The sequence below is a fragment of the Macaca mulatta genome, chromosome 5 (genome assembly GCF_049350105.2).
Source record: "Macaca mulatta isolate MMU2019108-1 chromosome 5, T2T-MMU8v2.0, whole genome shotgun sequence".
Lineage (NCBI taxonomy): Eukaryota > Metazoa > Chordata > Mammalia > Primates > Cercopithecidae > Macaca > Macaca mulatta.
In genome coordinates, this window is record NC_133410.1 from 41,386,357 (window position 1) to 41,410,695 (window position 24,339).

At 42.2% G+C, this 24,339-nt stretch overlaps 1 protein-coding gene across 2 annotated transcripts in view; it reads right to left on the reverse strand.

The window, feature by feature from the left end:
- BEND4 (BEN domain containing 4) overlaps nucleotides 1-24,339 on the reverse strand; it is a 51,358-nt gene that overhangs the window by 8,424 nt on the left and 18,595 nt on the right. Inside the window, exons 3-4 of one of the 2 annotated variants that reach the window (XM_001098619.5) lie at nucleotides 6,167-6,258; nucleotides 614-854 (exon numbers count right to left, since the gene is read on the reverse strand). In XM_001098619.5, the coding sequence (XP_001098619.3) occupies nucleotides 614-854; nucleotides 6,167-6,258 (333 nt within the window). The remainder of the gene's footprint in view (nucleotides 1-613; nucleotides 855-6,166; nucleotides 6,259-24,339) is intronic. The other variant, XM_015138295.3, reaches the window with a different exon arrangement.

The window sequence follows — 24,339 nt, forward strand, 5'->3', positions numbered from 1 at the left end:
CCTTCCCACCCCTCTGCCTGGCCTACAATAGTGCAGATCAACTGCAAAGTAATCAGCTATTAATACTGCTGAAGTCATATTATCTCCACAGTACATTTAATAGAAACTTTTTTTTTTAACCAAAAGAAAAATGTTTTACTGGGCAAGGTATATTTTAGCATTAAGGAGAATTAATCCTAAACAAATTTAAGGAGTTGGGCCAAGTATTCTTGAGAAGGTACTAGAAGGGGACACAAACTAGAACTGGAAATGAGGTAACATTTTACCCATTACAAAAAATGTCCACGCCTTCCCTTCCTCTGTGTGTTCCCCTATGCTCCAGTTTTGCTGGAGGTGGCCTTCTCTGGCAGCAAAGAAAATCTGAATTTGAAGCGTGAAACATGAGGTGTTATGCGATGCTTATGTACCACTAAGTGAGAACAACAATGCTAAGGCAAACGGAGGTTTTTAAAAGAGCTTCTCAATACTGAGTAGATGGGCCACATGAAGCCTAGACGTTCTCAGCAGAAAGAAATCAAAATACAGTAAGGCTGAACACTTGTACGGGGAGAGCCACAGCCAATGCGGTGAAATGAGATCACAGATGGTGACACTGAGCGGAAGGATGCAGTACCTCGGAGGCATGTTACTTTAACTGGATCCAGAGGGCGTCTTTCGGGACCTGTCTCTCCTGACTGCACTGACCTTTTCCTTTTCCCAAGGCCGCATGAGTACTTAAGCTCATCGGTTGTGAAAACAAATCTGATGAGGTATCGAAGGAGCCGTCTCCCATCTTTCTTTGAAGAATTTACAGCCTCATCCCACTGTTTGCTCGTTATGTAGACAGGATAGTTGTTCAACAGCTGCTTGCTTCCCTGAAAAAGCGAAATATTTTCTCATTACCCACCGAGCCAGAAGCAGAAGTGATCTCCATTTCAAAGGCAAACACGCTTTTTAACCAAATGGCTATGCTGACAATGAACCAGGTATTGAAGTGCGCAAGTAATTGCTCAGACTCAGAAGGGGCACTTTTCAAATTACATTTGCATTTTCTGTAACAAGAGCCAATGAGGTATAATGAACACCTTTGAAAGGGGAGCTATTTATAACTTACATTTTAACAGGCAGGTTCAAACGTGTCAAGATCCAATGACAGGGAACACTATTTAAATCTAACCTGTAACTTTCCTTTTCAATCTATTAAACTATGCAAAACTTTGAAGAGTGTGATCAAACAGGTCCTTCATTTTTTGGTTACTTTTAAGTAGTTTTCGAAATGATGCTGGTGATCTATTTTAATAAGGTATTACTTATGTTTAACGCACCCAACACCTGGTAGTCACTGCATTACAATAGAAACAACATTAAAAAGCAAATTTTAAGAAGGGAGAATTGTGGAAACCGAAAAAAGAAATCACTAATAATCATGCAAAACAGGTTTCCTCAAATTATAGCTTCTGCAAATGCCACTATGTCAACTCAAAATTTTTCTTACTTTTCACTTTCATAATTTATGTCTGCTATAAAATTCCCGGGCTAAATAGCTGCAGTGGGACTAATTACGGGAATTTCTGTAACATTTATAAGCCATGTTTAATCAATTGCACCTACACAACCATTACTTTAGTTCTGGTTGTCCATAAAATTCTACAGTCCAGGACAAATTAATTAACCCATGATCTTAGTTTTAATGTACTCCTTCCCCAGTAATTAAGGTGTACAAAACAAAGAAGGGAAAACTCATTCATTTTTACAACTTGGCAAATTTACTACAGGTTATAAATTTGGCACCATTTGGATCTGATAGGGTTTTATTTCAAAAAGTGCCCTGCTTAGTTAAACACTGAGAAGGGGAAATGGCATAGGAACCAACAAGAGGGAGGCAGCCCGATGCGGCTGGGAAACTGGCACCGAGTTCTGCGCGTGGAGACTCACCATGGCAGCACTCATACGCTCCTCAACGAGCAACAATGTGATGTGGCCTCCTTTCCTAAGGAAGGCAGCTGAGGCACCTATGTGCTCTGAATTTACAGTCAGGCTGGGTTTGAATTGAATCTTGGTTCTGTGTCTTATTAGACTAACTTGAGCAAGTTACTTCAAGTTGTTGGATCAGTTTCCCCATCTACACAACTGAAAGGAACTGAATTATCATGAGTACAAGATGTGACTATTTGGGAGCATGAGCCCAGCCTTGGCTGGGTACAGTGGAGGACCCTGCGTATAAGAGACAATCAAAAGATGGGCAGGGGCCCAGAGCTCCCAAAAAGTCCTTCAGCCCCGGTTGCTGTTTCCTGGCAGGAGGTGAGAGACGGAGGTCTGAATCAAGTCTGTGCAGGGCAGAGGGAGGTGGGAGTGAAAGCTGTCGAATCGAGGAGGCCAGGCAACCAATTCCATGGGCCAAGGTGTATGTACGGGAGACTGAGGAAGCAAGATGATCTCCAGGTCAAACAGTGATGTCTTTCACAAAAATGAGGAACAGAGGCTATGGTTGGGAGGAAAGCGGCAGCAGGGAAAATAAATCCATTGCTTCCCACACACTGAGAGGAAAGGTCTCCTAAGGGCTCTGAATGGTTGACCCCTCGGCCCTCAGGGAGGCTGGGTGGGAGGTGGTGGCGGGGGCGTGAAATCTGGGGGCTGGCTGACTCAAAACCACTCACTGTGTCACCAGCACTTTCATGGAGGAAGCTTAATAAACGTCCCCACGTATTGAGCAACAGATGACCAGCCCGAAGCGCCTGCCCCAAGCACTTTGCACACTTCCCTCCTTTCTCCTCACAGGTGGAGGTACTAGGTCTACTCCACAGCTGGGCTCTGGGTTCAGCCTTGGGCAGGTGACTTTTCTAAACTTCACTCCTTTCTGTTAAAATACAGATGACAATCCCAGCTTGGTGGTTTGTGGCGAGCAGTCCAGCCATCTCCCACTAGAAGATAAGCTTATGAGAGCTGGAACTGTTACCTGTTTATTCTACGCCAGACTCTCAGGGTGGAGTACAGCGCCTGACACAATGCAGGTGCAATAAACATTTGCTGAACGGCTGATGCAGTGGAGCACAGGCCTCTGTGGCTGGCACACAGCAGACACCCAGTAATGGTGGCTACAATGAAGAATTCTTACTTTTTTTTAAACCACTGAATATAAATTCGCAAAAGTAAAGAACTTTAAGGAGAGCAACACAGATGAGGAGCCACTAAAAAGGAGACTTCTACCATCCTTAATTTAAAAAACAAGACTTCCACCATCCTCTTAGTTATGGTCCCTGTAAATACTCATCAGCCTTAGAAAAGACTGTCTAGCTGCTTTTTAAGCTGTTTATTTAACACCATATAATTTTTAAAAGCTGTTTTGCTCAGGCGAGTGAGCTCACCCGGTAAGCCAGGATTACAGCTCTGTTTTACCAAGGAGGTCAAATCCCTTTCCAAGGCGGCTTCACAACTCAAAGGGATGGGGCTGGGGATGCCATCCCCGAGTTCAGGGTTCACCCTGTACGCAATGCTTTGCTGTGCCCCTGAAACCGGTCTATTTCAAGATGGGACAGACTAGTGATCTGGCAGCTGACAATCCAGGAAAGGAGCTTTCCCAAAAACTTTGAAAAAATCCACTGAATGCAGTAGCTCTGCATAAAATGTTGGTCTCATAAAATGTAGGAATACCATTTGGAGGTAATTTTTATCAAGAAAAAGGGAAAGAAAGAGAAAGTAATCTATAGCCCAAAGCACAACTCAGAATGCTCTCCGGGTTATGGATGAGATTTATAAACCTGTTTTAGCATAGTTAATAGAAGTAAAATGTGATAAATAAAAAAAATGAGAAAATGCTCGTGTGCCTGAAATGACAATAAAAATAGTACAGTCATAATGATGATGAGTCATAAAGTTTAAGTAGTCCTATCCAGAGGAAACGTAGATATTTCCCCTATCTTCTTATTTTTGTAGAATTCTTGTTGTATATTTTCTTCAATTAGCCACCCACAGGTTATTAAACATTGACCTATTGTTGAGTCACTGAAAAAAAACAAAATGAATCACCCTTAATGGGTTACTTGAGTCATGATCAAATGGAAGACATAGGTGTACATTTACTATTAAGCAAGGTAACTAGCTCTGAATTACACTTATGAACAGTGTGCCACACAGGCACAAAGCAGGGGTGTGGCAGTCAGGGAGAGCTTCTTGGAGGAAGTGGGCTTTTCAGTTGTGTTTTTTGTAACTTGACAGTAATGTCAAGTTAGGAAATATGGATTTAATTCTAGGGAGCAAAGGATTTTAAGTATACATTTACTTTGGATCTGTAATTCAGGGGAAAAAAGAAAACTTTCCAGCGTGGAGAATGGAGAAGAAAGAAGCTGCTGCAACAGTCAGGTGAGACAGTCGACCTAGGAAAAGAGAGACAACTCAACATAGCTGTAGAATTCTTAGACGTAGGAAATGAGGGGGTCAGTGATGTGTCAAAACTTTTACCTGGGGTTGGTGGCACCTTTATTGAAAACTGGAGGAACTACAGATGGGTATTCAGAATAGGTGCGGTGAGATCAAGCAGTGTATGGGCAAACCACTGTGGGCCAGGCAGTTGGCACGGTGGTCTACAATGAAGCCGCCGGGACTGGTGCTCTAGGTATGCATGTGGGACTTGTTAACACACATCTAGTGAATGTTATAAGAAACACAACTGGACCTAGGCTCATGCCTGTAATCCCAACACTTTGGGAGGCTGAGGCAGGAGATTCACTTGAGCTCAGGAGTTCAAGACCAGCCTGGGCAACATAGTGAGACCCTGTCTCTATAAAAACTAAAAGTTAGCTGGGCGTGGTGGTACACACCTGTAGTCTCGGCTATTTGCGGGGCTGAGGTGGGAGGATCACCCGAGCCTGGGAGGTAGAGGATGCAGTGAGTCATGATCATGCCACTGTACTCCAGCCTGGGCAAGAAAGCGAGGCCCTGTCTCAAAAATAAATAAATAAATAAATAAATAAATAAATAAGAAACATAGCTGATGAGAAAAGGCAGTAGAGAGTGAGATAAAAAGACAAAGCATGAACTCTGGAGAACAGTGGATGGAAAAACTCATGAAGGCGTCATAGGAAGAGGAGCAAGGAACCAGGAGAAAGTACTAACACTAAGGCTAAGGGCAAGAGAGAGCACAGAGGAGGAGAGGTGAGGGCGTGGGGTGACCAGAGTGGAAAAAGTGTCACAGGACCAGACAACTGGAGAGTCACCAGGGGCTTCTTGCAGAAAACTCTGGTAGTGGTGGAAGTGAAGCCAGATTACAGGGGGGAAGAGCAAATGGAAATTAAGAGAGAGAAGATAAAGAATATAGACCTGCTTTTCAAATGTTTAATCATTAGAAAAAAATGAGGTCACCATTCAGCAATCATGAATCGAGTGTCTTCTATGAAACTAGAGATGAGACCCGGGCCGAACTTTCGAGGAGCAAGATGTGCTGTAGTGCAGAATGAAGGTGCTGACCCAGGATGCTTTGGGAGCCTGGAAGAAGATGGAAGTAGAAAGGAGGGCAATGATGGCGGAAGAGGAGGAGAATCCAAGGAAGGCTTATTTTTAGGCTGTGGGAAACCTCAGAGCTTCCCCAGGGGATTCTTGTGGGGATTGTCCACGGTTCTCAAGTCTTGTATGAAAGTCATATATTCAAAACTGAGTCTTGAACATCTTATAAGTATATACCATCTTTATTACTATTAAAACACATAATTTCTTCTATAGATTGGGAGAGACTGTGGTTTCTTCCACTGAAACCCAGATGAAAAAAATAACCCATATCCAGAGGCCCTGACGTCTGGAAAATGCCTATCTACACTCTGGAGAATCGTGCCCAGTTTGTGAGGTGCCCAGAGTGGGGGGCATGTGGAACACAGGCTCTGTCTGAGGGAATGACAAGTTGGTGTCTCTCATTTCAGGCATCTCTGTGCAAACAGAACGGTGGAAAAATTGCCCATGCTATTTAAATTGTCATTACCTCTGTCTTTCCCCACTCAGTACGAAGCTGAATCTCTGTAGATAAATACATGTGTCATCTTTCTCCACAAATTACATACTTACAGGTAACAGACCGGTAAACCTCAGTCAAAAACTATTTTGCTAGCCATTCTGTTCTGGTATACACTGGTAAATTCTCAAGAGACTTCATCTTAAGGGAATCCCAAGTGGAACATTTATCTTTTCCCTAGAGACCTACCTCAGTTGGCTGGTCGGCTGGCTGTGGTATCAGGAGTTGGTTGTGGTGCTGCAGAACCGTCTTCAAGTAATCTAAAACAGTCTGGCAGGGCACTGGGTGGAAGAAATAGCAACAATTACACATTGGCTTTCCTGTAACATAAACATAAATAAATATTTTTAATTTTTTTTTTTTTTAAACAGAGGTCTTACTGGCACCCACACTGGAGTGCAGTACGGTGATCTCAGCTCACTGCAACCTTGAACTCTTGGGCTTAAGTGATTCTCCCACTTCAGCCTCCCCAGTAGCTGGGACTACAGGTGCTCACCACTGCACCCAGTTAATCATGTTAATTTTTTTGCAGAGACAGGGTCTTGCTATGTTGCCCAGGATGGTCTTGAGCTCCTGGCCTCCTCCTGCTTTGGCCTCCCAAAGTGCTGGGTTTATAGGCACGAGCCACCGCACCCGGCCTCTAAAAAGATTTTTGATGCAAACTTCTAAAAAAAAAATATTTTCTAAAGGAAATAGAATCTTCTTTCATTTGACATCCGTAGTTATTTCAGTTTGTAAATACAGAACAGATGCTATAGTTTGAAAAGAATTTTTAGGTTCAGCACAATTCACTGAGAACTTTCAAGTCAAACTTACTCCAAGATGAATTTGGGTCAACAATCATGATCACAAAGAACCCACAGAAGAGACATGTCTTGACTTATTTGACTCAGGTTGTAGCAGTAGCACCCAATGATGCTTTTTAAAATTAAAGTACTGAAAACTAAGGTTTTGCTAATTATTAATCAATAATATAACTGTTTCTAATGACGGATTCATTCCTAGTTCTTCAGTAAGCAGAATTCCATACAATTAGACTTGCTTCTCAATGCATACACACTTGGCCACACAGTTCTTCCCTAAGTGTCCCAAAGAAGCTCAACTGATTTTATCCCTTTATATATTTCACTATTACACTATTTTTTGAGGCTTAGTCTTATAGACTCCTTGAATAATCAAAATAAAAGTGAATAGATATTAACCCAACATAGAGCATGACTTTTTTTTGTACCACTACATAAATAATGCCTACATCTTAAGATTTATATTAGAACCCTTTCAGGAGTAGTAACTAATTGCCTTTAAAGGTCTTGGTAGCTTAGTTAATAACCTAATTTATATGAATTGTTGCCACTGTATTTTTTTTTTTTTTTTTTGAGGCGGAGTCTGGCTCTGTCGCCCAGGCTGGAGTGCAGTGGCCGGACCTCAGCTCACTGCAAGCTCCGCCTCCCGGTTTACGCCGTTCTCCTGCCTCAGCCTCCGGAGTAGGTGGGACTACAGACGCCCACCACCTCACCCGGCTAGTTTTTTGTATTTCTTAGTAGAGATGGGGTTTCACAGTGTTAGCCAGCCAGGATGGTCTCGATCTCCTGACCTCGTGATCCGCCCGTCTCGGCCTCCCAAAGTGCTGGGATTACAGGCTTGAGCCACCGCGCCCGGCCGCCACTGTATTTCTTAGCTGTGTGTTTTCTTAAGATGTTCTTGTCACATTCAAAAAAATAATAAATATTTAACCTAAGCCCTAATTTTAAAGTATCACCACCGAGCTTTCTAAATTTCGTTTTTCTCACGATTTTTTTAAGATAGCAAACAGGAATTATCATTTTATGCAGTGTAATATAACAACAGCCTTGGATTTTTTAGGTGACATCACAATGTAACATAAATCAAAAACTACTTCAACATCCTTTTGAAGATTTTGAGTAACAGGAAGTAGGAGTAGGTTAGAAAATTTTTCTTCTTGCCAAAAAAGCATTTTCTTAAAATAGTCATCATCCTTACAGACCTCGGCTGGGGCCACTTGTGAACAGTTATATGAATATATTCTCCAAATTGAAGAAGCACTTGCTGAACAGTAAGAGGTCAACCAAAATAAGTCACATGTGTATCAGTTAGAGGTAGGCCTGTTATTAAACCAAAGTTTAATAAAACCTGTCAAATGCCCCTAATTTCACCAGCTTCTTAAAAGTCCAGCCCTTTTTACTGATGCCACAGCGAGGAAGAATGTGTCTCCTGACACTGAGCATTAATTGCTGGAAAAAACCCTAAGTTTCGAGAAATAAATGGAGACAGGAAACAGGTCTGCATTTTAGTTCCAGGTTTTTCACTGACTGTATGACTTTGGGGACTTCATTTACTTTCTACGTAGGAATCTCTTCTACACAGGGCTGGGTATGAGGCTCCAAAGCAGCATTCTGTTCTTCACAGTTTATGGTTAGAATAAAACACAAGGGTACATATGTCACTGCTTTGTCAAGCGACATGTGCAAGGCACTACCTTGGATTTTGCTTGGAAGTTTTAGAGAAATTGTAAAGACTCATTGACTGATCAGGATTTGAATGAACTTTTTTTTGCCTCATCCATATTTTAGAGTCATTAAGATGTTGCCAGGCACGGTGACTCACGCCTATAATCTCAAAATTTGGGAGGCAAAGTTAGGAGGATCGCTTCCACCCACGAGACTGAGACCAGTCTGGGAAACATAGCAAGAATACATCTCTACAAAACAATCAAGCCATTAGCTGGGTGTGGTGACCTGTGCCTGTAATCCCAGCTACCCAGAGTAAGCTGGGAGGATCACTTGAGTCCAGCATTTCAGGGGCTGCAACAAGCCATGACTGTGCCACCGCACTCCAGCTTGGGCAACAAAGCAACATCGCTCTCTAAAACAAACAAACAAAAACATGTGTATGAAAAATTTATGGTAAGAGTCATTCATGACAAATCCACAGCCAGTATCATATTGAATGTGCAAAAGCTGGAAGCACTCCCCTTGAAAACCGCACGAAACAAGGATGTCCTCTCTCACCACTCCTATTCAACATAGTATTGAAAGTTCTGGGCCAGGGGTTGTGGCTCACGCCTGTAATCCCAGCACTCTGCGAGGCCAAGGCGGGCAGATCACGAGCTCAGATCAAGACCATCCTGGCTAACATGGTGAAACCCCATCTCTACTAAAAAACACAAAAAATTAGCGGGGTGTGGTGGCGGGCGCCTGTAGTCCCAGCTACTCGGGAAGCTGAAGCAGGAGAATGGTGATAACCCAGAAGGCAGAGCTTGCAGTGAGCTGAGATCGCACCACTGGACTCCAGCCTGGGCAATAGCGCAAGACTGTCTCAAAAAAAAAAAATATAATAAGTTCTGGCCAGGGCAATCAGGCAAGAGAAAGAAACAAAGGGTATTCGAGGCCTGGCGCGGTGGCTCATGCCTGTATTTCCAGCACTTTGGGAGGCCAAGGCAAGCGGATCATGAGGTTAGGAGATCGAGACCATCCTGCCTAACACGGTGACACCCCGTCTCTACTAAAAATACAAAAAATTAGCCAGGCATGGTGGCGAGTGCCTGTAGTCCCAGCTACTCGGGAGGCTGAGGCAGGAGAAAGGTGTGAACCCAGGAGGTGGCTTGCAGTGAGCTGAGATCCTGCCACTGCACTCCTGCCTGGGCGACAGAGCAAAACTCCATCTCCAAAAAAAAAAAAAAAAAAAGGTATTCAAATAGGAAGACAGGAAGCCAAACTGTCTCTGTTTGCAAATGACATGATCCTGTATCTAGAAAATCCCACTGTCTCAGCCCAAAAGCTTCTTAAGCTGATAAGAAACTTCAGCAAAGTCTCAGGACACAAAATCAATGTGCAAAAATCAAACAAGCATTCCTATATACCAACAACAGGCAAGCAGAGAGCCAAATTATGAGTGAAATCCCATTCACAATTGCCATAAAGAGAATAAAATAGCAAGGAATACAACTAACAAGGGAAGTGAAGGACCTCTTCAAGAAGAACTACAAACCACTGCTTAAGAAAATCAGAGAGGACACAAACAAACGGAAACACTATTCCATGCTCATGGATAGGAAGAATCAATATCATGAAAATGGCCATACTGCCCAAAGTAATTAATAGATTCAAATATTACCATTAACCTACCATTGACATTCTTCACAGAATTAGAAAAAACTACTTTCAAATTCTTATGGAACATAAACACAAAAGCCCATATAGCCAAGAGAATCTAAGCAAAAAGAACACAGCTGGAGGCTACAGTAAGCAAAACAGCATGGTACTGGTACAAAAACAGACACACAGACCAACGGGACAGAATAGAGAACTCACAAATAAGACTGCACATCTACAACCATCTGATTTCCGACAAACCTGACAAAAACAAGCAATGGGGAAAGGATTCCGACAAACCTGACAAAAACAAGCAATGGGGAAAGGAATGGGGAATCCTTTCCCCATTCCTTGTTCCTGGGAGAACTGGCTAGCCATATGCAAAAAATTGAAACTCTACCCCTTCTTTTTACCTTATACAAAAATTAACTCAAAGTGGATTAAAGACTTAAATTAACTCAAGATGGATTAAAGACTTAAATGTAAAACCCAAAACTATAAAAATCCTAGAGGAAAATCTACGCAATACCATTGAGGACATAGGCACGAGCAAAGATTTCATGACGAAAATGTCAAAAGCAATTGCAACGAAAGCAAAAATTGACAAATAGGATCCAAGTAAAAGCTTCTGCACAGCAAAAGAAACTATCATCAGAGGGGGCAGAGCAAGATGGCCGAATAGGAACAGCTCCAGTCTCCAGCTCCGAGCGCAAGCAACACAGAAGACAGGTGATTTCTGCATTTTCAACTGAGGTAACAGGTTCATCTCACTAGGGAGTGCTGGACAATCAGTGCTGGTCAGCTGCTGCAGCCCGACCAGCAAGAGCTGAAGCAGGGCGAGGCATCGCCTCACCTGGGAAGCACAAGGGGGAAGGGAATCCTTTTTCCTAGCCAGGGGAACTGAGACACACAACACCTGGAAAATCAGGTAGCTCCCACCCCAATATTGCACTTTACCAAGGGTCTTAGCAAACAGCCCACCAGGAGATTATATCCCACACCTGGCCGGGAGGGTCTTACGCCCCCGGAGCCTCCCTCATTGCTAGCACAGCAGTCTGTGATCTAAGGGCAAGGCAGCAGCAAGGCTGGGGGAGGGGCGCCCGCCATTGCTGAGGCTTAAGTAGGTAAACAAAGCCTCTGGGAAGCTCGAACTGGGTGGAGCCCACAGCAGCTCAAGGAGGCCTGCCTGTCTCTGTAGACTCCACCTCTGGGGACAGGGCACAGCTAAACAACAACAACAAAAAGCAGCAGAAACCTCTGCAGACGCAAACAACCCTGTCTGACAGCTTTGAAGAGAGCAGTGGATTTCCCAACACGGAGGTTGAGATCTGAGAACGGACAGACTGCTTGCTCAAGTGGCTCCCTGACCCCTGAGTAGCCTAACTGGGAGACATCCCCCACTACCGGCAGACTGACACACCACACCTCACACGGCGGGGTATACCCTTGAGACGAAGCTTCCAAAGCAAGAATCAGACAGGTACACTCGCTGTTCAGCAATATTCTATCTCCTGCAGCCTCTGCTGCTGATACCCAGGCAAACAGGGTCTGGAGTGGACCTCAAGCAATCTCCAACAGATCTACAGCTGAGGGTCCTGACTGTTAGAAGGAAAACTAACAAACAGGAAACACCAAAACCCCATCAGTACGTCACCATCATCAAAGACCAAAGGCAGATAAAACCACAAAGATGGGGAAAAAGCAGGGCAGAAAAGCTGGAAATTCAAAAAATAAGAGCGCATCTCCCCCTCCAAAGGAATGCAGCTCATTGCCAGCAACGGATAAAAGCTGGACGGAGAATGACTTTGACGAGTTGAGAGAAGAAGGCTTCAGTCCATCAAACTTCTCAGAGCTACAAGACGAATTACGTACCCAGCACAAAGAAACTAAAAATCTTGAAAAAAGAATGGAAGAATGGATAACTAGAATAATCAATGCAGAGAAGGCCATAAACGAACTGACAGAGATAAAAACCATGACACGAGAAATACGTGACAAATGCACAAGCTTCAGTAACTGACTCAATCAACTGGAAGAAAGAGTATCAGTGATTGAGGATCAAATGAATGAAATGAAGCGAGAAGAGAAGTCTAAAGAAAAAAGAGAAAAAGAAATGAACAAAGGCTTCAAGAAGTATGGTATTATGTGAAAAGACCAAATCTACATCTGATTGGGGTGCCTGAAAGTGAGGGGGAAAATGGAACCAAGTTGGAAAATGCTCTTCAGGATATCATCCAGGAGAACTTCCCCAACCTAGTAAGACAGCCAACATTCAAATTCAGGAAATACAGAGACCACCACAAAGACACTCCTCGAGAAGAGCAACTCCAAGACACATAATTGTCAGATTCACCAAAGTTGAAATGAAGGAAAAACTGTTAAGGGCAGCCAGAGAGAAAGATCAGGTTACCCACAAAAGGAAGCCCATCAGACTAAGAGCAGATCTCTCGGCAGAAACTCTGAAAGCCAGAAGAGAGTGGGGGCCAATATTCAACATTCTTAAAGAATTTTCAATCCAGAATTTCATATCCAGCCAAACTAAGTCTCATAAGTGAAGGAGAAATAAAATCCTTTACAGATAAGCAAATGCTTAGAGATTTTGTCACCACCAGGCCTGCCTTACAAGAGACCCTGAAGGAAGCACTAAACATGGAAAGGAACAACCGGTACCAGCCATTGCAAAAACATGCCAAAATGTAAAGACCATCAATGCTAGAAAGAAACTGCATCAACTAACGAGCAAAATAAACAGTTAATATCATAATGACAGATTCAAGTTCACACATAACAATATTAATCTTAAATGTAAATGGACTAAATGCTCCAATTAAAAGACACAGACTGGCAAATTGGATAAAGAGTCAAGACCCATCAGTTTGCTGTATTCAGGAGACCCATCTCACATGCAGAGACACACATAGGCTCAAAATAAAGGGATGGAGGAAGATCTACCAAGCAAATGGAGAACAAAAAAAAGCAGGGGTTGCAATCCTAGTCTCTGATAAAACAGACTTTAAACCATCAAAGATCAAGAGACAAAGAATGCCATTACATAATGGTAAAGGGATCAATTCAACAGGAAGAGCTAACTATCTTAAATATATATGCACCCAATACAGGAGCACCCAGATTCATAAAGCAAGTCCTTAAAGACTTACAAAGAGACTTAGACTCCCATACAATAATAATGGGAGACTTCAACACCCCACTGTCAACATTAGACAGATCAACGAGACAGAAAGTTAACAAGGATATCCAGGAATTGAACTCATCTCTGCAGCAAGCAGACCTAATAGACATGTATAGAACTCTCCACCCCAAATCAACAGAATATACATTCTTCTCAGCACCACATCACATTTATTCAAAAATTGACCACATAATTGGAAGTAAAGCACTCCTCAACAAATGTACAAGAACAGAAATTATAACAAACTGTCTCTCAGACCACAGTGCAATCAAACTAGAACTCAGGACTAAGAAACTCAATCAAAACCACTCAACTACATGGAAACTAAACAACCTGCTCCTGAATGACTACTGGGTACATAACGAAATGAAGGCAGAAATAAAGATGTTCTTTGAAACCAATGAGAACAAAGATACAACATACCAGAATCTCTGGGACACATTTAAAGCAGTGTGTAGAGGGAAATTTATAGCACTAAATGCCCACAACAGAAAGCTGGAAAGATCTAAAATTGACAGTCTAACATCACAATTAAAAGAACTAGAGAAGCAAGAGCAAACACATTCAGAAGCTAGCAGAAGGCAAGAAATAACTAAGATCAGAGCAGAACTGAAGGAGATAGAGACACAAAAAACCCTCCAAAAAATCAATGAATCCAGGAGTTGGTTTTTTGAAAAGATCAACAAAATTGATAGACCGCTAGCAAGACTAACAAAGAAGAAAAGAGAGAAGAATCAAATAGAAGCAATAAAAAATGATAAAGGGGATATCACCACCGACCCCACAGAAATACAAAGTACCATCAGAGAAAACAATAAACACCTCTATGCAAATAAACTAGAAAATCTAGAAGAAATGGATAATTTCCTGGACACTTACACTCTCCCAAGACTAAATCAGGAAGAAGTTGAATCCCTGAATAGACCAATAGCAGGCTCTGAAATTGTGGCAAATTGAGGCCTACCAACCAAAAAAAGTCCAGGACCAGATGGATTCACAGCTGAATTCTACCAGAGGTACAAGGAGGAGCTGGTACCGTTCCTTCTGAAACTATTCCAATCAACAGAAAAAGAGGGAATCCTCCCTAACTCATTTTATGAGGCCAACATCATCCTGATACCAAAGCCTGGCAGAGACGCAACAAAAAAAGAGAATTTTAGACCAATATCCCTGATGAACATCAATGCAAACATCCTCAATAATAATACTGGCAAACCGAATCCAGCAACACATCAAAAAGCTTATCCACCATGATCAAGTGGGCTTCATCCCTGGGACGCAAGGCTGGTTCAACATACACAAATCAATAAACGTAATCCAGCATATAAACAGAACCAAAGACAAAAGCCAGATGATTATCTTAATAGATGCAGAAAAGGCCTTTGACAAAATTCAACAGCCCTTAATGCTAAAAAATCTCAATAAATTCGATATTGATGGAACATATCTCAAAATAATAAGAACTATTTATGACAAACCCACAGCCAATATCATACTGAATGGGCAAAAACTGGAAGCATTCCCTTTGAAAACTGGCATAAGACAGGGATGCCCTGTCTCACCACTCCTATTCAACATAGTGTTGGAAGTTCTGGCTAGGGCAATCAGGCAAGAGAAAGAAATCAAGGGTATTCAGTTAGGAAAAGAAGAAGTCAAATTGTCCCTGTTTGCAGATGACATGATTGTGTATTTAGAAAACCCCATCGTCTCAGCCCAAAATCTCCTTAAGCTGATAAGCAACTTCAGCAAAGTCTCAGGATACAAAATCAACGTGCAAAAATCACAAGCATTCTTATACACCAGTAACAGACAAACAGAGAGCCAAATCATGAATGAACTTCCATTCACAGTTGCTTCAAAGAGAATAAAATACCTAGGAATCCAACTTATAGGAGATGTGAAGGACCTCTTCAAGGAGAACTACAAACCACTGCTCAGTGAAATCAAAGAGGACACAAACAAATGGAAGAACATACCATGCTCATGGATAGAAAAAATCAATATCATGAAAATGGCCATACTGCCCAAGGTAATTTATAGATTCAACGCCATCCCCATCAAGCTACCAGTGAGTTTCTTTACAGAATTGCAAAAAAACTGCTTTAAAGTTCATATGGAACCAAAAAAGAGCTTGCATTGCCAAGCCAATCCTAAGTCAAAAGAACAAAGTTGGAGGCATCACGCTACCTGACTTCAAACTATACTACAAGGCTACAGTAACCAAAACAGCATGGTACTAGTACCAAAACAGACATATAGACCAATGGAATAGAACACAGTCCTCAAAAATAATACCACACATCTACAGCCATCTGATCTTTGACAAACCTGAGAAAAACAAGAAATGGGGAAAGGATTCCTTATTTAATAAACGGTGCTGGGAAAACTGGCTAGCCATAAGTAGAAAGCTGAAACTGGACCCTTTCCTTACTCCTTATACGAAAATTAAGTCTAGATGGATTAGAGACTTAAATGTTAGACCTAATACCATAAAAATCTTAGAAGAAAACCTAGGGAATACCATTCAGGACATAGGCATGGGCAAAGACTTCATGTCTAAAACACCAAAAGCAACGGCAACAAAAGCCAAAATTGACAAATAAACTAAACAGCTTCTGCACAGCAAAAGAAACTACCATCAGAGTGAACAGGCAACCTACAGAATGGGAGAAAAATTTTGCAATCTACTCATCTGACAAAGGGCTAACATCCAGAACCTACAAAGAACTCAAACAAATTTACAAGAAAAAAACAAACAACCCCATCAAAAAGTGGGAAGGGATATGAACAGACACTTCTCAAAAGAAGACATGCATACAGCCAACAGACACATGAAAAAATGCTCGTCATCACTGGCCATCAGAGAAATGCAAATCAAAACCACAATGAGATACCATCTCACACCAGTTAGAATGGCAATCATTAAAAAGTCAGGAAACAACAGGTGCTGGAGAGGATGTGGAGAAATAGCAACACTTTTACACTGTTGGTGGGATTGTAAACTAGTTCAACCATTATGGGTAACAGTATGGCGATTCCTCAAGGATCTAGAACTAGAAGTACCATATGACCCAGCCATCCCATTACTGGGTATATACCCAAAGGATTATAAATCATGCTGCTATAAAGACACATGCACACGTATGTTCGTTGCAGCACTATTCACAATAGCAAAGACTTGGAATCGACCCAAATGTCCATCAGTGACAGACTGGATTAAGAAAATGTGGCACATATATACCATAGAATACTATGCAGCCATAAAAAAGGACGAGTTTGTGTCCTTTGTAGGGACATGGATGCAGCTGGAAACCATCATTCTCAGCAAACTATCGCAAGAACAGAAAACCAAACACCGCATGTTCTCACTCATAGGTGGGAACTGAACAATGAGATCACTTGGACTCGGGAAGGGGAACATCACAAATCGGGGCCTATTATGGGGAGGGGGAAGGGGGGAGGGATTGCATGATGTAAAGGATGAGTTGATGGGTGCTGACAAGATGATGGGTGCAGCACAGCAACATGGCACAAGTATACATATGTAACAAACCTGCATGTTATGCACATATACCCTAGAACTTAAAGTATAATAATAAAAAAAATTTTTTTTTAAAAAGAGAAGAAAAAAAAAAAAAGAAACTACGGCCGGGCACGGTGGCTCAGGCCTGTAATCCCAGCACTTTGGGAGGCCGAGGCGGGCGGATCACGAGGTCAAGAGATCGAGACCATCCTGGCTAACATGGTGAAACCCCGTCTCTACTAAAAATACAAAAAAATTAGCAGGGCGTGGTGGTGGGCACCTGTGGTCCCAGCTACTTTGGAGGCTGAGGCAGGAGAATGGCATGAACCCATGAGGCGGAACTTGCAATGAGCCGAGACTGCGCCACTGCACTCCAGCCATCTATCCATCTGACAAGGAACTTAAACAAATTCTATCCAGAATTTGACAGAGCAAGACTCCGTCTCATTAAAAAAAAAAAAACAAAACCCACAATGAGATACCATCTCATCATAGTCAGAATGGCAATTATAAGAAATAACAGATGCTAGCGAGGCTGTGAAGAAACAGAAACGTTTTTACACTGTTGGTGGGAATGTAAATTAGTTCAACAGTTATGGAAGACAATCTGGCAATTCCTCAAAGACTCAGGACCAGAAATACCATTTGACCCAGCAATCCCATTACTGGATACATATCCAAAAGAATATAAATCATTCTATTACAAAGATACATGCATGCGTATGTTCACTACAGTACTATTCACAATAGCAAAGACATGGAATCAACCCAAATGCCCATCAATGATAGACTGGATAAAGAAAATGTGGTACATACACACCATGGAATACTATGCAGCCATAAAAAGGAAACGAGATCATGGCCTTTGTAGGGACGTGGATGGAGCTGGAGGCCATTATCCTCAGCAAACTAATGCAGAAACAGAAAACCAAACACCGCATGTTCTCACTCGTAAGTGGGAGCTAAACAGTAAGAATACGTGGACACATGAAGGGAACCACAACACTCACTGGGGCCTATTGGGGAGGGGAGGTCGGTGGAGGAGAGTATCAGGAAAAACAGCTAATGCAAGCTGGGCTTAAAGCCTAGGTGATGGGTTGACAGTTGCAGCAAACCACAATGGCACATGTTTACCTATGTAACAAGCCGGCACATCCTGCACATGTAACCCAGAACTTAAAATATATAAAACATAAAATAAATTTACATGAAATCCCAAAATGTTTACAAGGCAGCATATAAAACTATTTACCATGGCCTCAACCATGTTAAATATAATGATGTGCATAGAAAAGATACAGGGAAGAAATAAGCCGAAGTGTTAATGATAATAGTTAACAATGATTATTTTTTAGTTGTGGGATTAGGGTAGTTATTATGACTTTTTTTTTTTTTTCCGAGACAGAGTCTCGCTCTCTCGCCCAGGCTGGAGTGCAGTGGCGCAATTTCCGCTCACTGCAAGCTCTGCCTCCCAGGTTCGTGCCATTCTCCTGCCTCAGCCTCCCGAGTAGCTGCGACTACAGGCACCCGCCACCACACCCGGCTCATTTTTTGTATTTTTAGTAGAGACGGGGTTTCATTGTGGTCTCCATCTCCTGACCTTGTGATCCGCCCGCCTCAGCCTCCCAAAGTGCTGGGATTACAGGCGTGAGCCAGTGTTTACAGTGGGTATAACAGTTTTATACTAATTTAAAAGTTGTTTGAAAAATGTCTACATCACCGTTGTCTCGCCTTCCTTGCTGTTACTTCAGTGTGGAAGGGACAGTCCTGGAAGGGCTTAAAAGCTGGCTGTTTCTTTCCATGCACATTTAGGCAGCAGTACTAAGCTATGACCCAAGCCAGTGGATGCACATAGGTTGGAAGGAAATGGAGTGTTATGTGTATTTATTGGCCATAGGAGGCCCTATTTAAGGCAAATGGGTCCTGTACACTGATAACTGGGCACAGGCTAAGTAGACCAGGAAGACTGAAGACAAGACTCTTATTTGGTCAATTGTTTTTTTTTTTTTTTAAAATAGCCCAAACTGCCCCAGGTGTTCTGAGTGCCTCCCTTCACCAGCTGTCCTCCCATCCTCCCACTCCTGGTCCTATAAGGCAGGAACCTAGAGGCACTCCTGGCCAACACCTGCTGTGAAGGATTTGGAACAGCACTCTTAACTGGGGGCTCTCTGGATAGGTGCCTAGATTTACACAGGGAAGCTGTGGAATCAAGTGGAATATTTTCTGGGGAAAAAAAGTTAATCTGGAAGTGGAGATAGGTGCGTCTAGAAAAGTGGGAGTGAAATTTATGATCCTGACCCACAGCTACACCACGCTGCCTGCCTGGGAGGTGCAACAGCACTGAAAAGGAAATTGTGGAAAACTTGTCCTCGTGTCCCTCTGTTCTGTTAACCTAAGGTTCTGTGGGGGACTGTGGAGTTTCCGAGTGAGGACTGGCCTTCACGGGTGGGGTGAGCGACCAGTGCTGCAGGTGCAGCTGTGTGGAGACCAGGCCACCACTCCACTCCCTTGGCCCCCAAGGGAAGGGAGAGTGGGTCTTGACTCTCAGCAGCAAGAGGTCAGGGGATCCTCGAGGAGCTGGTGATGCCCCCAGAGGCTTTCACAGCCAACTCCCTCCTCGTGCAAATTAGGAACTTTTTATTTTATTATTTATTTATTGAGACGGAGTTTCAGTGCTGTAGCCCAGACTGCAGTGCAATGACACGATCTTGGCTCACTGCAAGCTCCGCCTCCCAGGTTCATGCCATTCTCCTGCCTCAACCTCCCAAGTAGCTGGGATTAGAGGCGTCCGCCACCATGCCTGGCTAATTTTTTTTATTTTTAGTAGAGAGGGGGTTTTACCATGTTGACCAGGCTGGTCTGGAACTCCTTACCTCAGGCGATCCACCTGCCTCAGCCTCCCAAAGCGCTGGGATTACAGGTGAGCCACTGCACCCAGCCTAAATTAGGAATTATAAACAAGTCACTCTCACAGTGAAACTACTACTTCAGACCCATCGGGCATGTTTTACTCATTCATTTGTCCATTCTACAGGACAAAGTCTGACAAATCTATTAGGTGTAATGAGAACATAAATGAGGAACCAAAAACGAAACTTCTATTACAACGAAGAATGGCTATAAAGGCACCTAAAACATACCTACTACCTATCCCGATATTGATATTTATAATTTTTTTCTCCTCTATGTAACATAATTTCAAAATGCATCTTGGAGAATCCTGGAAACAGTAAAATACTTCAGAGGAAGAAAGGAAATAAGGAAGGTCTTTTGTGTAAATAATACATGTAAAGCAAAAGGCACCCAATAAATACTGCCTGGTGTAAACTATTGTCATTTAAGATTGGTTGTCTATGAATTATCTGAATTCTCCATAGAGGCCACTTATGTGATTCTGTTGACTGTGTCTTCTCGGCAGCTGTACTGTCTAAGCAGCAGTAGACAATTTTGTCTAAGCAAAGTAAAAATGGAGAGGAATGGGTTACAAATGTTCCACTGGGTATGTAGGATATCTAGATGGTGTCCCGCTCAAGAAAAGGAAAGCGCCCAGGGATGTTAAAGTCACACACATAGGGTCTTTAAGACATTCTACGATAACACTAGTAGACACCAATTAACTGACAAAAAGCCTTGGATATTGGTCCTAAAGTAACTCTTGGATACTATTATTTTTCAGTGTACTGACTCTTACACTTATTAACCATGTGATTCTGGGCAGGTTACTTAACCTCTCCCGGCCTCTATGATCTCACCTGTAAAACTGGGATAACGACCTACTGTAATACAGTTATTGTGAGGATTAATTAAAATAATACATGTAAAGCAAAAGGCACCCAATAAATAGTGCCTAATGTAAGCTACTGTCATTTTAAGATTGGGAGTCTAGTGAATTCTTCATTGAGGCCACTTAATTGACTCTGTTGACTGTGCTGTCTTGTATGAGCAGCTGGTAAAAGAGACTAGTGAAATGGTCTTCCTGAATAGTTTTCCTTGGGGAAAACCGCTCAGATTCTGGTTTTGCCCATCTTAAGGGTGCTTGGGTCTCTAGTTCCTAATTTTCATTGCATTAAAATCTTGATCAGAGTTTCTCTCTTCACCCTTCAAGCAATATTTAATCTATCTTGCTATACAGTTGTTTTCAAGGACTTAAAACATCTCAAAATACTCCACACACACTTTTATAGGGCAATTGATTTACTGTCCTCTGACAACCATGGCCATCTGTGTGTTTCATCGTCTTTACGTGCCCTATTCACATCATCTCTGTAAAGTATAAGCTCCTGAATTGTAAATATCTAGAAATAAACAATGAGCTGAATTAGTCAGCCTACAGATGCGCAGTTATATTTCTGTTCATGTCAGTATCCTCATTCCATTAATTCAATTCAATTAACATGTAGATGTTACAACATGCCTAACAGTGGGCTAAGAAAGAGGGGACACAAAGATGACTTTGAGCCTCTGTCCTCAAGGACCTCCATGGCCTGTCTCTCTTCATATCAGGACATCAGGAGACACAGACACATACAGAGTAACCACTTCCTATGGTAACGATAACAGAATCTGCATGACGTGCTATGAAAAGTGATGAATTTTGCTTGGGAACGGTGGGAAGTATTTGTTACAGTGTCACCTGACCTGGGTACTAAAGGATGGATAGGAGTTTCTCAAGTGGAGAGAAAAGGAGTATGTTCTTAGGTTGAAAGGAATAGCAGGAGTAAAGGAAGGCCTGAAGTATGGAAGTTTTTGGCTGCTCAGGGATTCACAAACTGTCCAATGGGGTTGGAACACTTGGTATCTGGTGGGCATTGAAGGCTGAGTCTCCAAAGACAGGAATTGAAGAACCTTGTGTGTCACACTGAGGATGCTAGAATTTACTCCATAGACTATTTGAAGCCCTTAGAGGCTCTTTGGCAGTGGGTGACCTGCGGCTGTTTTGGGGAGAGACCAGAGTCTGGTGTGGGAGGGACTGGAGTCTGGGAGGGGAGCTTAGTGACTCTTGCAACAGCTCCAGTTATGAGATGAGCCTGGTTGACACTAGTGGAGGGAAAGGAGAGGTCCCACTGATGGGTGGGTAAGAGGTGGGACCCAGAAGAGTGGAGGCTGACTGGGAGTCAGAAGGAGAGATGAGCTCTGGATGTATCTAAGGTTCCCCACCTGGCCAACTAATTGAATGGTGACACCTTTGTAAGGTAAGAATACCACTTATCATAAGGAAAACAACATATGATTTCTGGAGCACTAAGCACAAAATAATTTCCTCTTTTTCTTAAAGTTTCCATTTATTGAGTGCTTACTGAAGACTAGTAGGCACCCAACCATGACTTCACTGCATTTGGTACTTTCAACATCCCTACAGTATTATTAACCTCACTTTATAGAAAGGGAAACTGAGGTTTGGCACGATTAAAGCAATTTTCCAAAACAATCACAGATACCAAGTAGCAGGAGAGGAGATTCAAACACGGCTTTGACTCCGAATCCATTCTCTTTACCTCCTGTTTCTCTGTCTCCCTCAGTGTCACTGATAGCTGTAACCCACAGCCATGATGACGTTCAGCAAATTCTCAGGGAAAGAACTCAATTCTTTATTCCTCTGTCCCTATCATTCGCTCTGATACTCAGAATGTACTAAGTTCTTTTCATCTACCTCAGAGCCCCCACTTTACATATGATCTGTGAGTTTCTCAGGATCAGAAATCGACCTGAGCATTTTCCCTCCCACAGGCCCTTGTGGGTATATTCACGTTTGGAGGGTGGTGAGGGCACCGGAGAATACTAGCACACGTCTACACTGCATCTACTCTGGGGTGTTCTGTTCTTGCAAAATTCCTGTTATCCAAAAACTGACATGACTGATCACTTTAAAACTTTCTTAGAGAATGACAACAGGGGACTAACATGATCAGAACTGCAGAATCCAAGGTTAGTTCTCTAGTTTGTAGCCTCTAGAGTTGGTACAGTGGATCCTGATGAGGATTCACGGATTCGGTATGTGCAAATGTGCTTTACTTGCCAAAATGTATTTGTAACCCCCAAATCAGACCTTGTGGTGCTTTTGTAGTGACTCACAGGCATGTGCAGAGTACTGAAAACCTGATATGCACACATTCCCAGCTGAAGTGGAACAAGGCAATGTTCTGCCTTCTTGTTTCAGCTCTCATCACTGTAAACAAGTGTCCTCACCATGGTCTATTATTTAGTGCTACAGTTTTTGTATTTTTGTGACTTTTGTTGGTGATCTCACTGTTTCAAATGGCCCCAATTGTAGCATTGAAGTGCTGTCTACTGCTCCTAAGCACAAGAAGACTGTGATGCGTCTTACAGAGAAAACAAGCATGTTAGATACACCTCATTCAGGCATGAACCATAGTGCCGTTACTCAACCAGTGATAATTATTAAATAAGATCTCTTTAAATAAACACACACATAAAACAAAGTTATATACTGATCAGCTGATGAAACTGTTGTGAACAGAGGCTCTTAAGAACCTAGCTCTGTATTTCCCCTAGGAGGAATGTTTTAATATTCTCAATGTGGTGCTCACAGTGACTTTATAGAACACAACGATGGTGAATAATGAGAATCAGCTGTTTTGAGGGTGGCGCGGGTAATAAACTAGATCTGGAGTCAGAGGCTTGGATTGTAATCCTAGGTTTCCAACTGAGCTCACTGTCCAACCTCTTTGTAAAATAGGAATGATATTAATATTTGCTGTGGCCCCATGGAGTTATGAGGATAAAATGAGATAATTAAAAAAAGCACTTTTTAGAAAGTTGAGGGTGCTACAAAAACATTAACAATGCTCTTCAACTAAGGGTGTGGGAAAACTGGATTTCTACATGCAAAAGAATCAAATTAGATCCTTGACTTATAGTATACACAAAAATAAACTCAAAATGGAGAAAAGACCCAAATACAAGACCAGAAACTATAAAAGTCCTGGAAGACAAAGAACACAGGGAGAGTGCTCTGGACACTGGCCTTGGAAATAATTTTTTAGGTACCATAAAAGCTCAGGCCACAAAAGCAAGAATAAATAACCCAATGTAACAAATTTGTACTGTACTTGAGATTAAGGATATTGAGTAGATTTTAGCAGCTCTTACTACATAGAACAACAACAAAATTTTCAGGCCACAAAAGCAAAAATTTTAAAAATGGAACTGCATCACACTAAAAAGTTTCTGCATAGCAATCAACAAAATGAAACAGCAATCTATGGTCTGAGAAAAAATTTTTGCAAACCATGGGATTAATATCTAAAATATATAAAGAACTCATACCCTTCCACAGTAGAAAAACAAATAATCCAATTACAAAATGGGCAAAATACTTGAATAGATACTTCTCCAAAGAATATCAACACATATATAAAAATATACTCAACATCATTAATCACCAGGGAAATACAAATCTAAACCACTATGAGACACCAACTGACACCAGTTGGGATGGCTGTTAGCAAAAGGTCAAAAGATAACAAGTGTTGGTGAGTGTATGGGAGAAAGGGAACCCTTGTACACCATTGGTGGG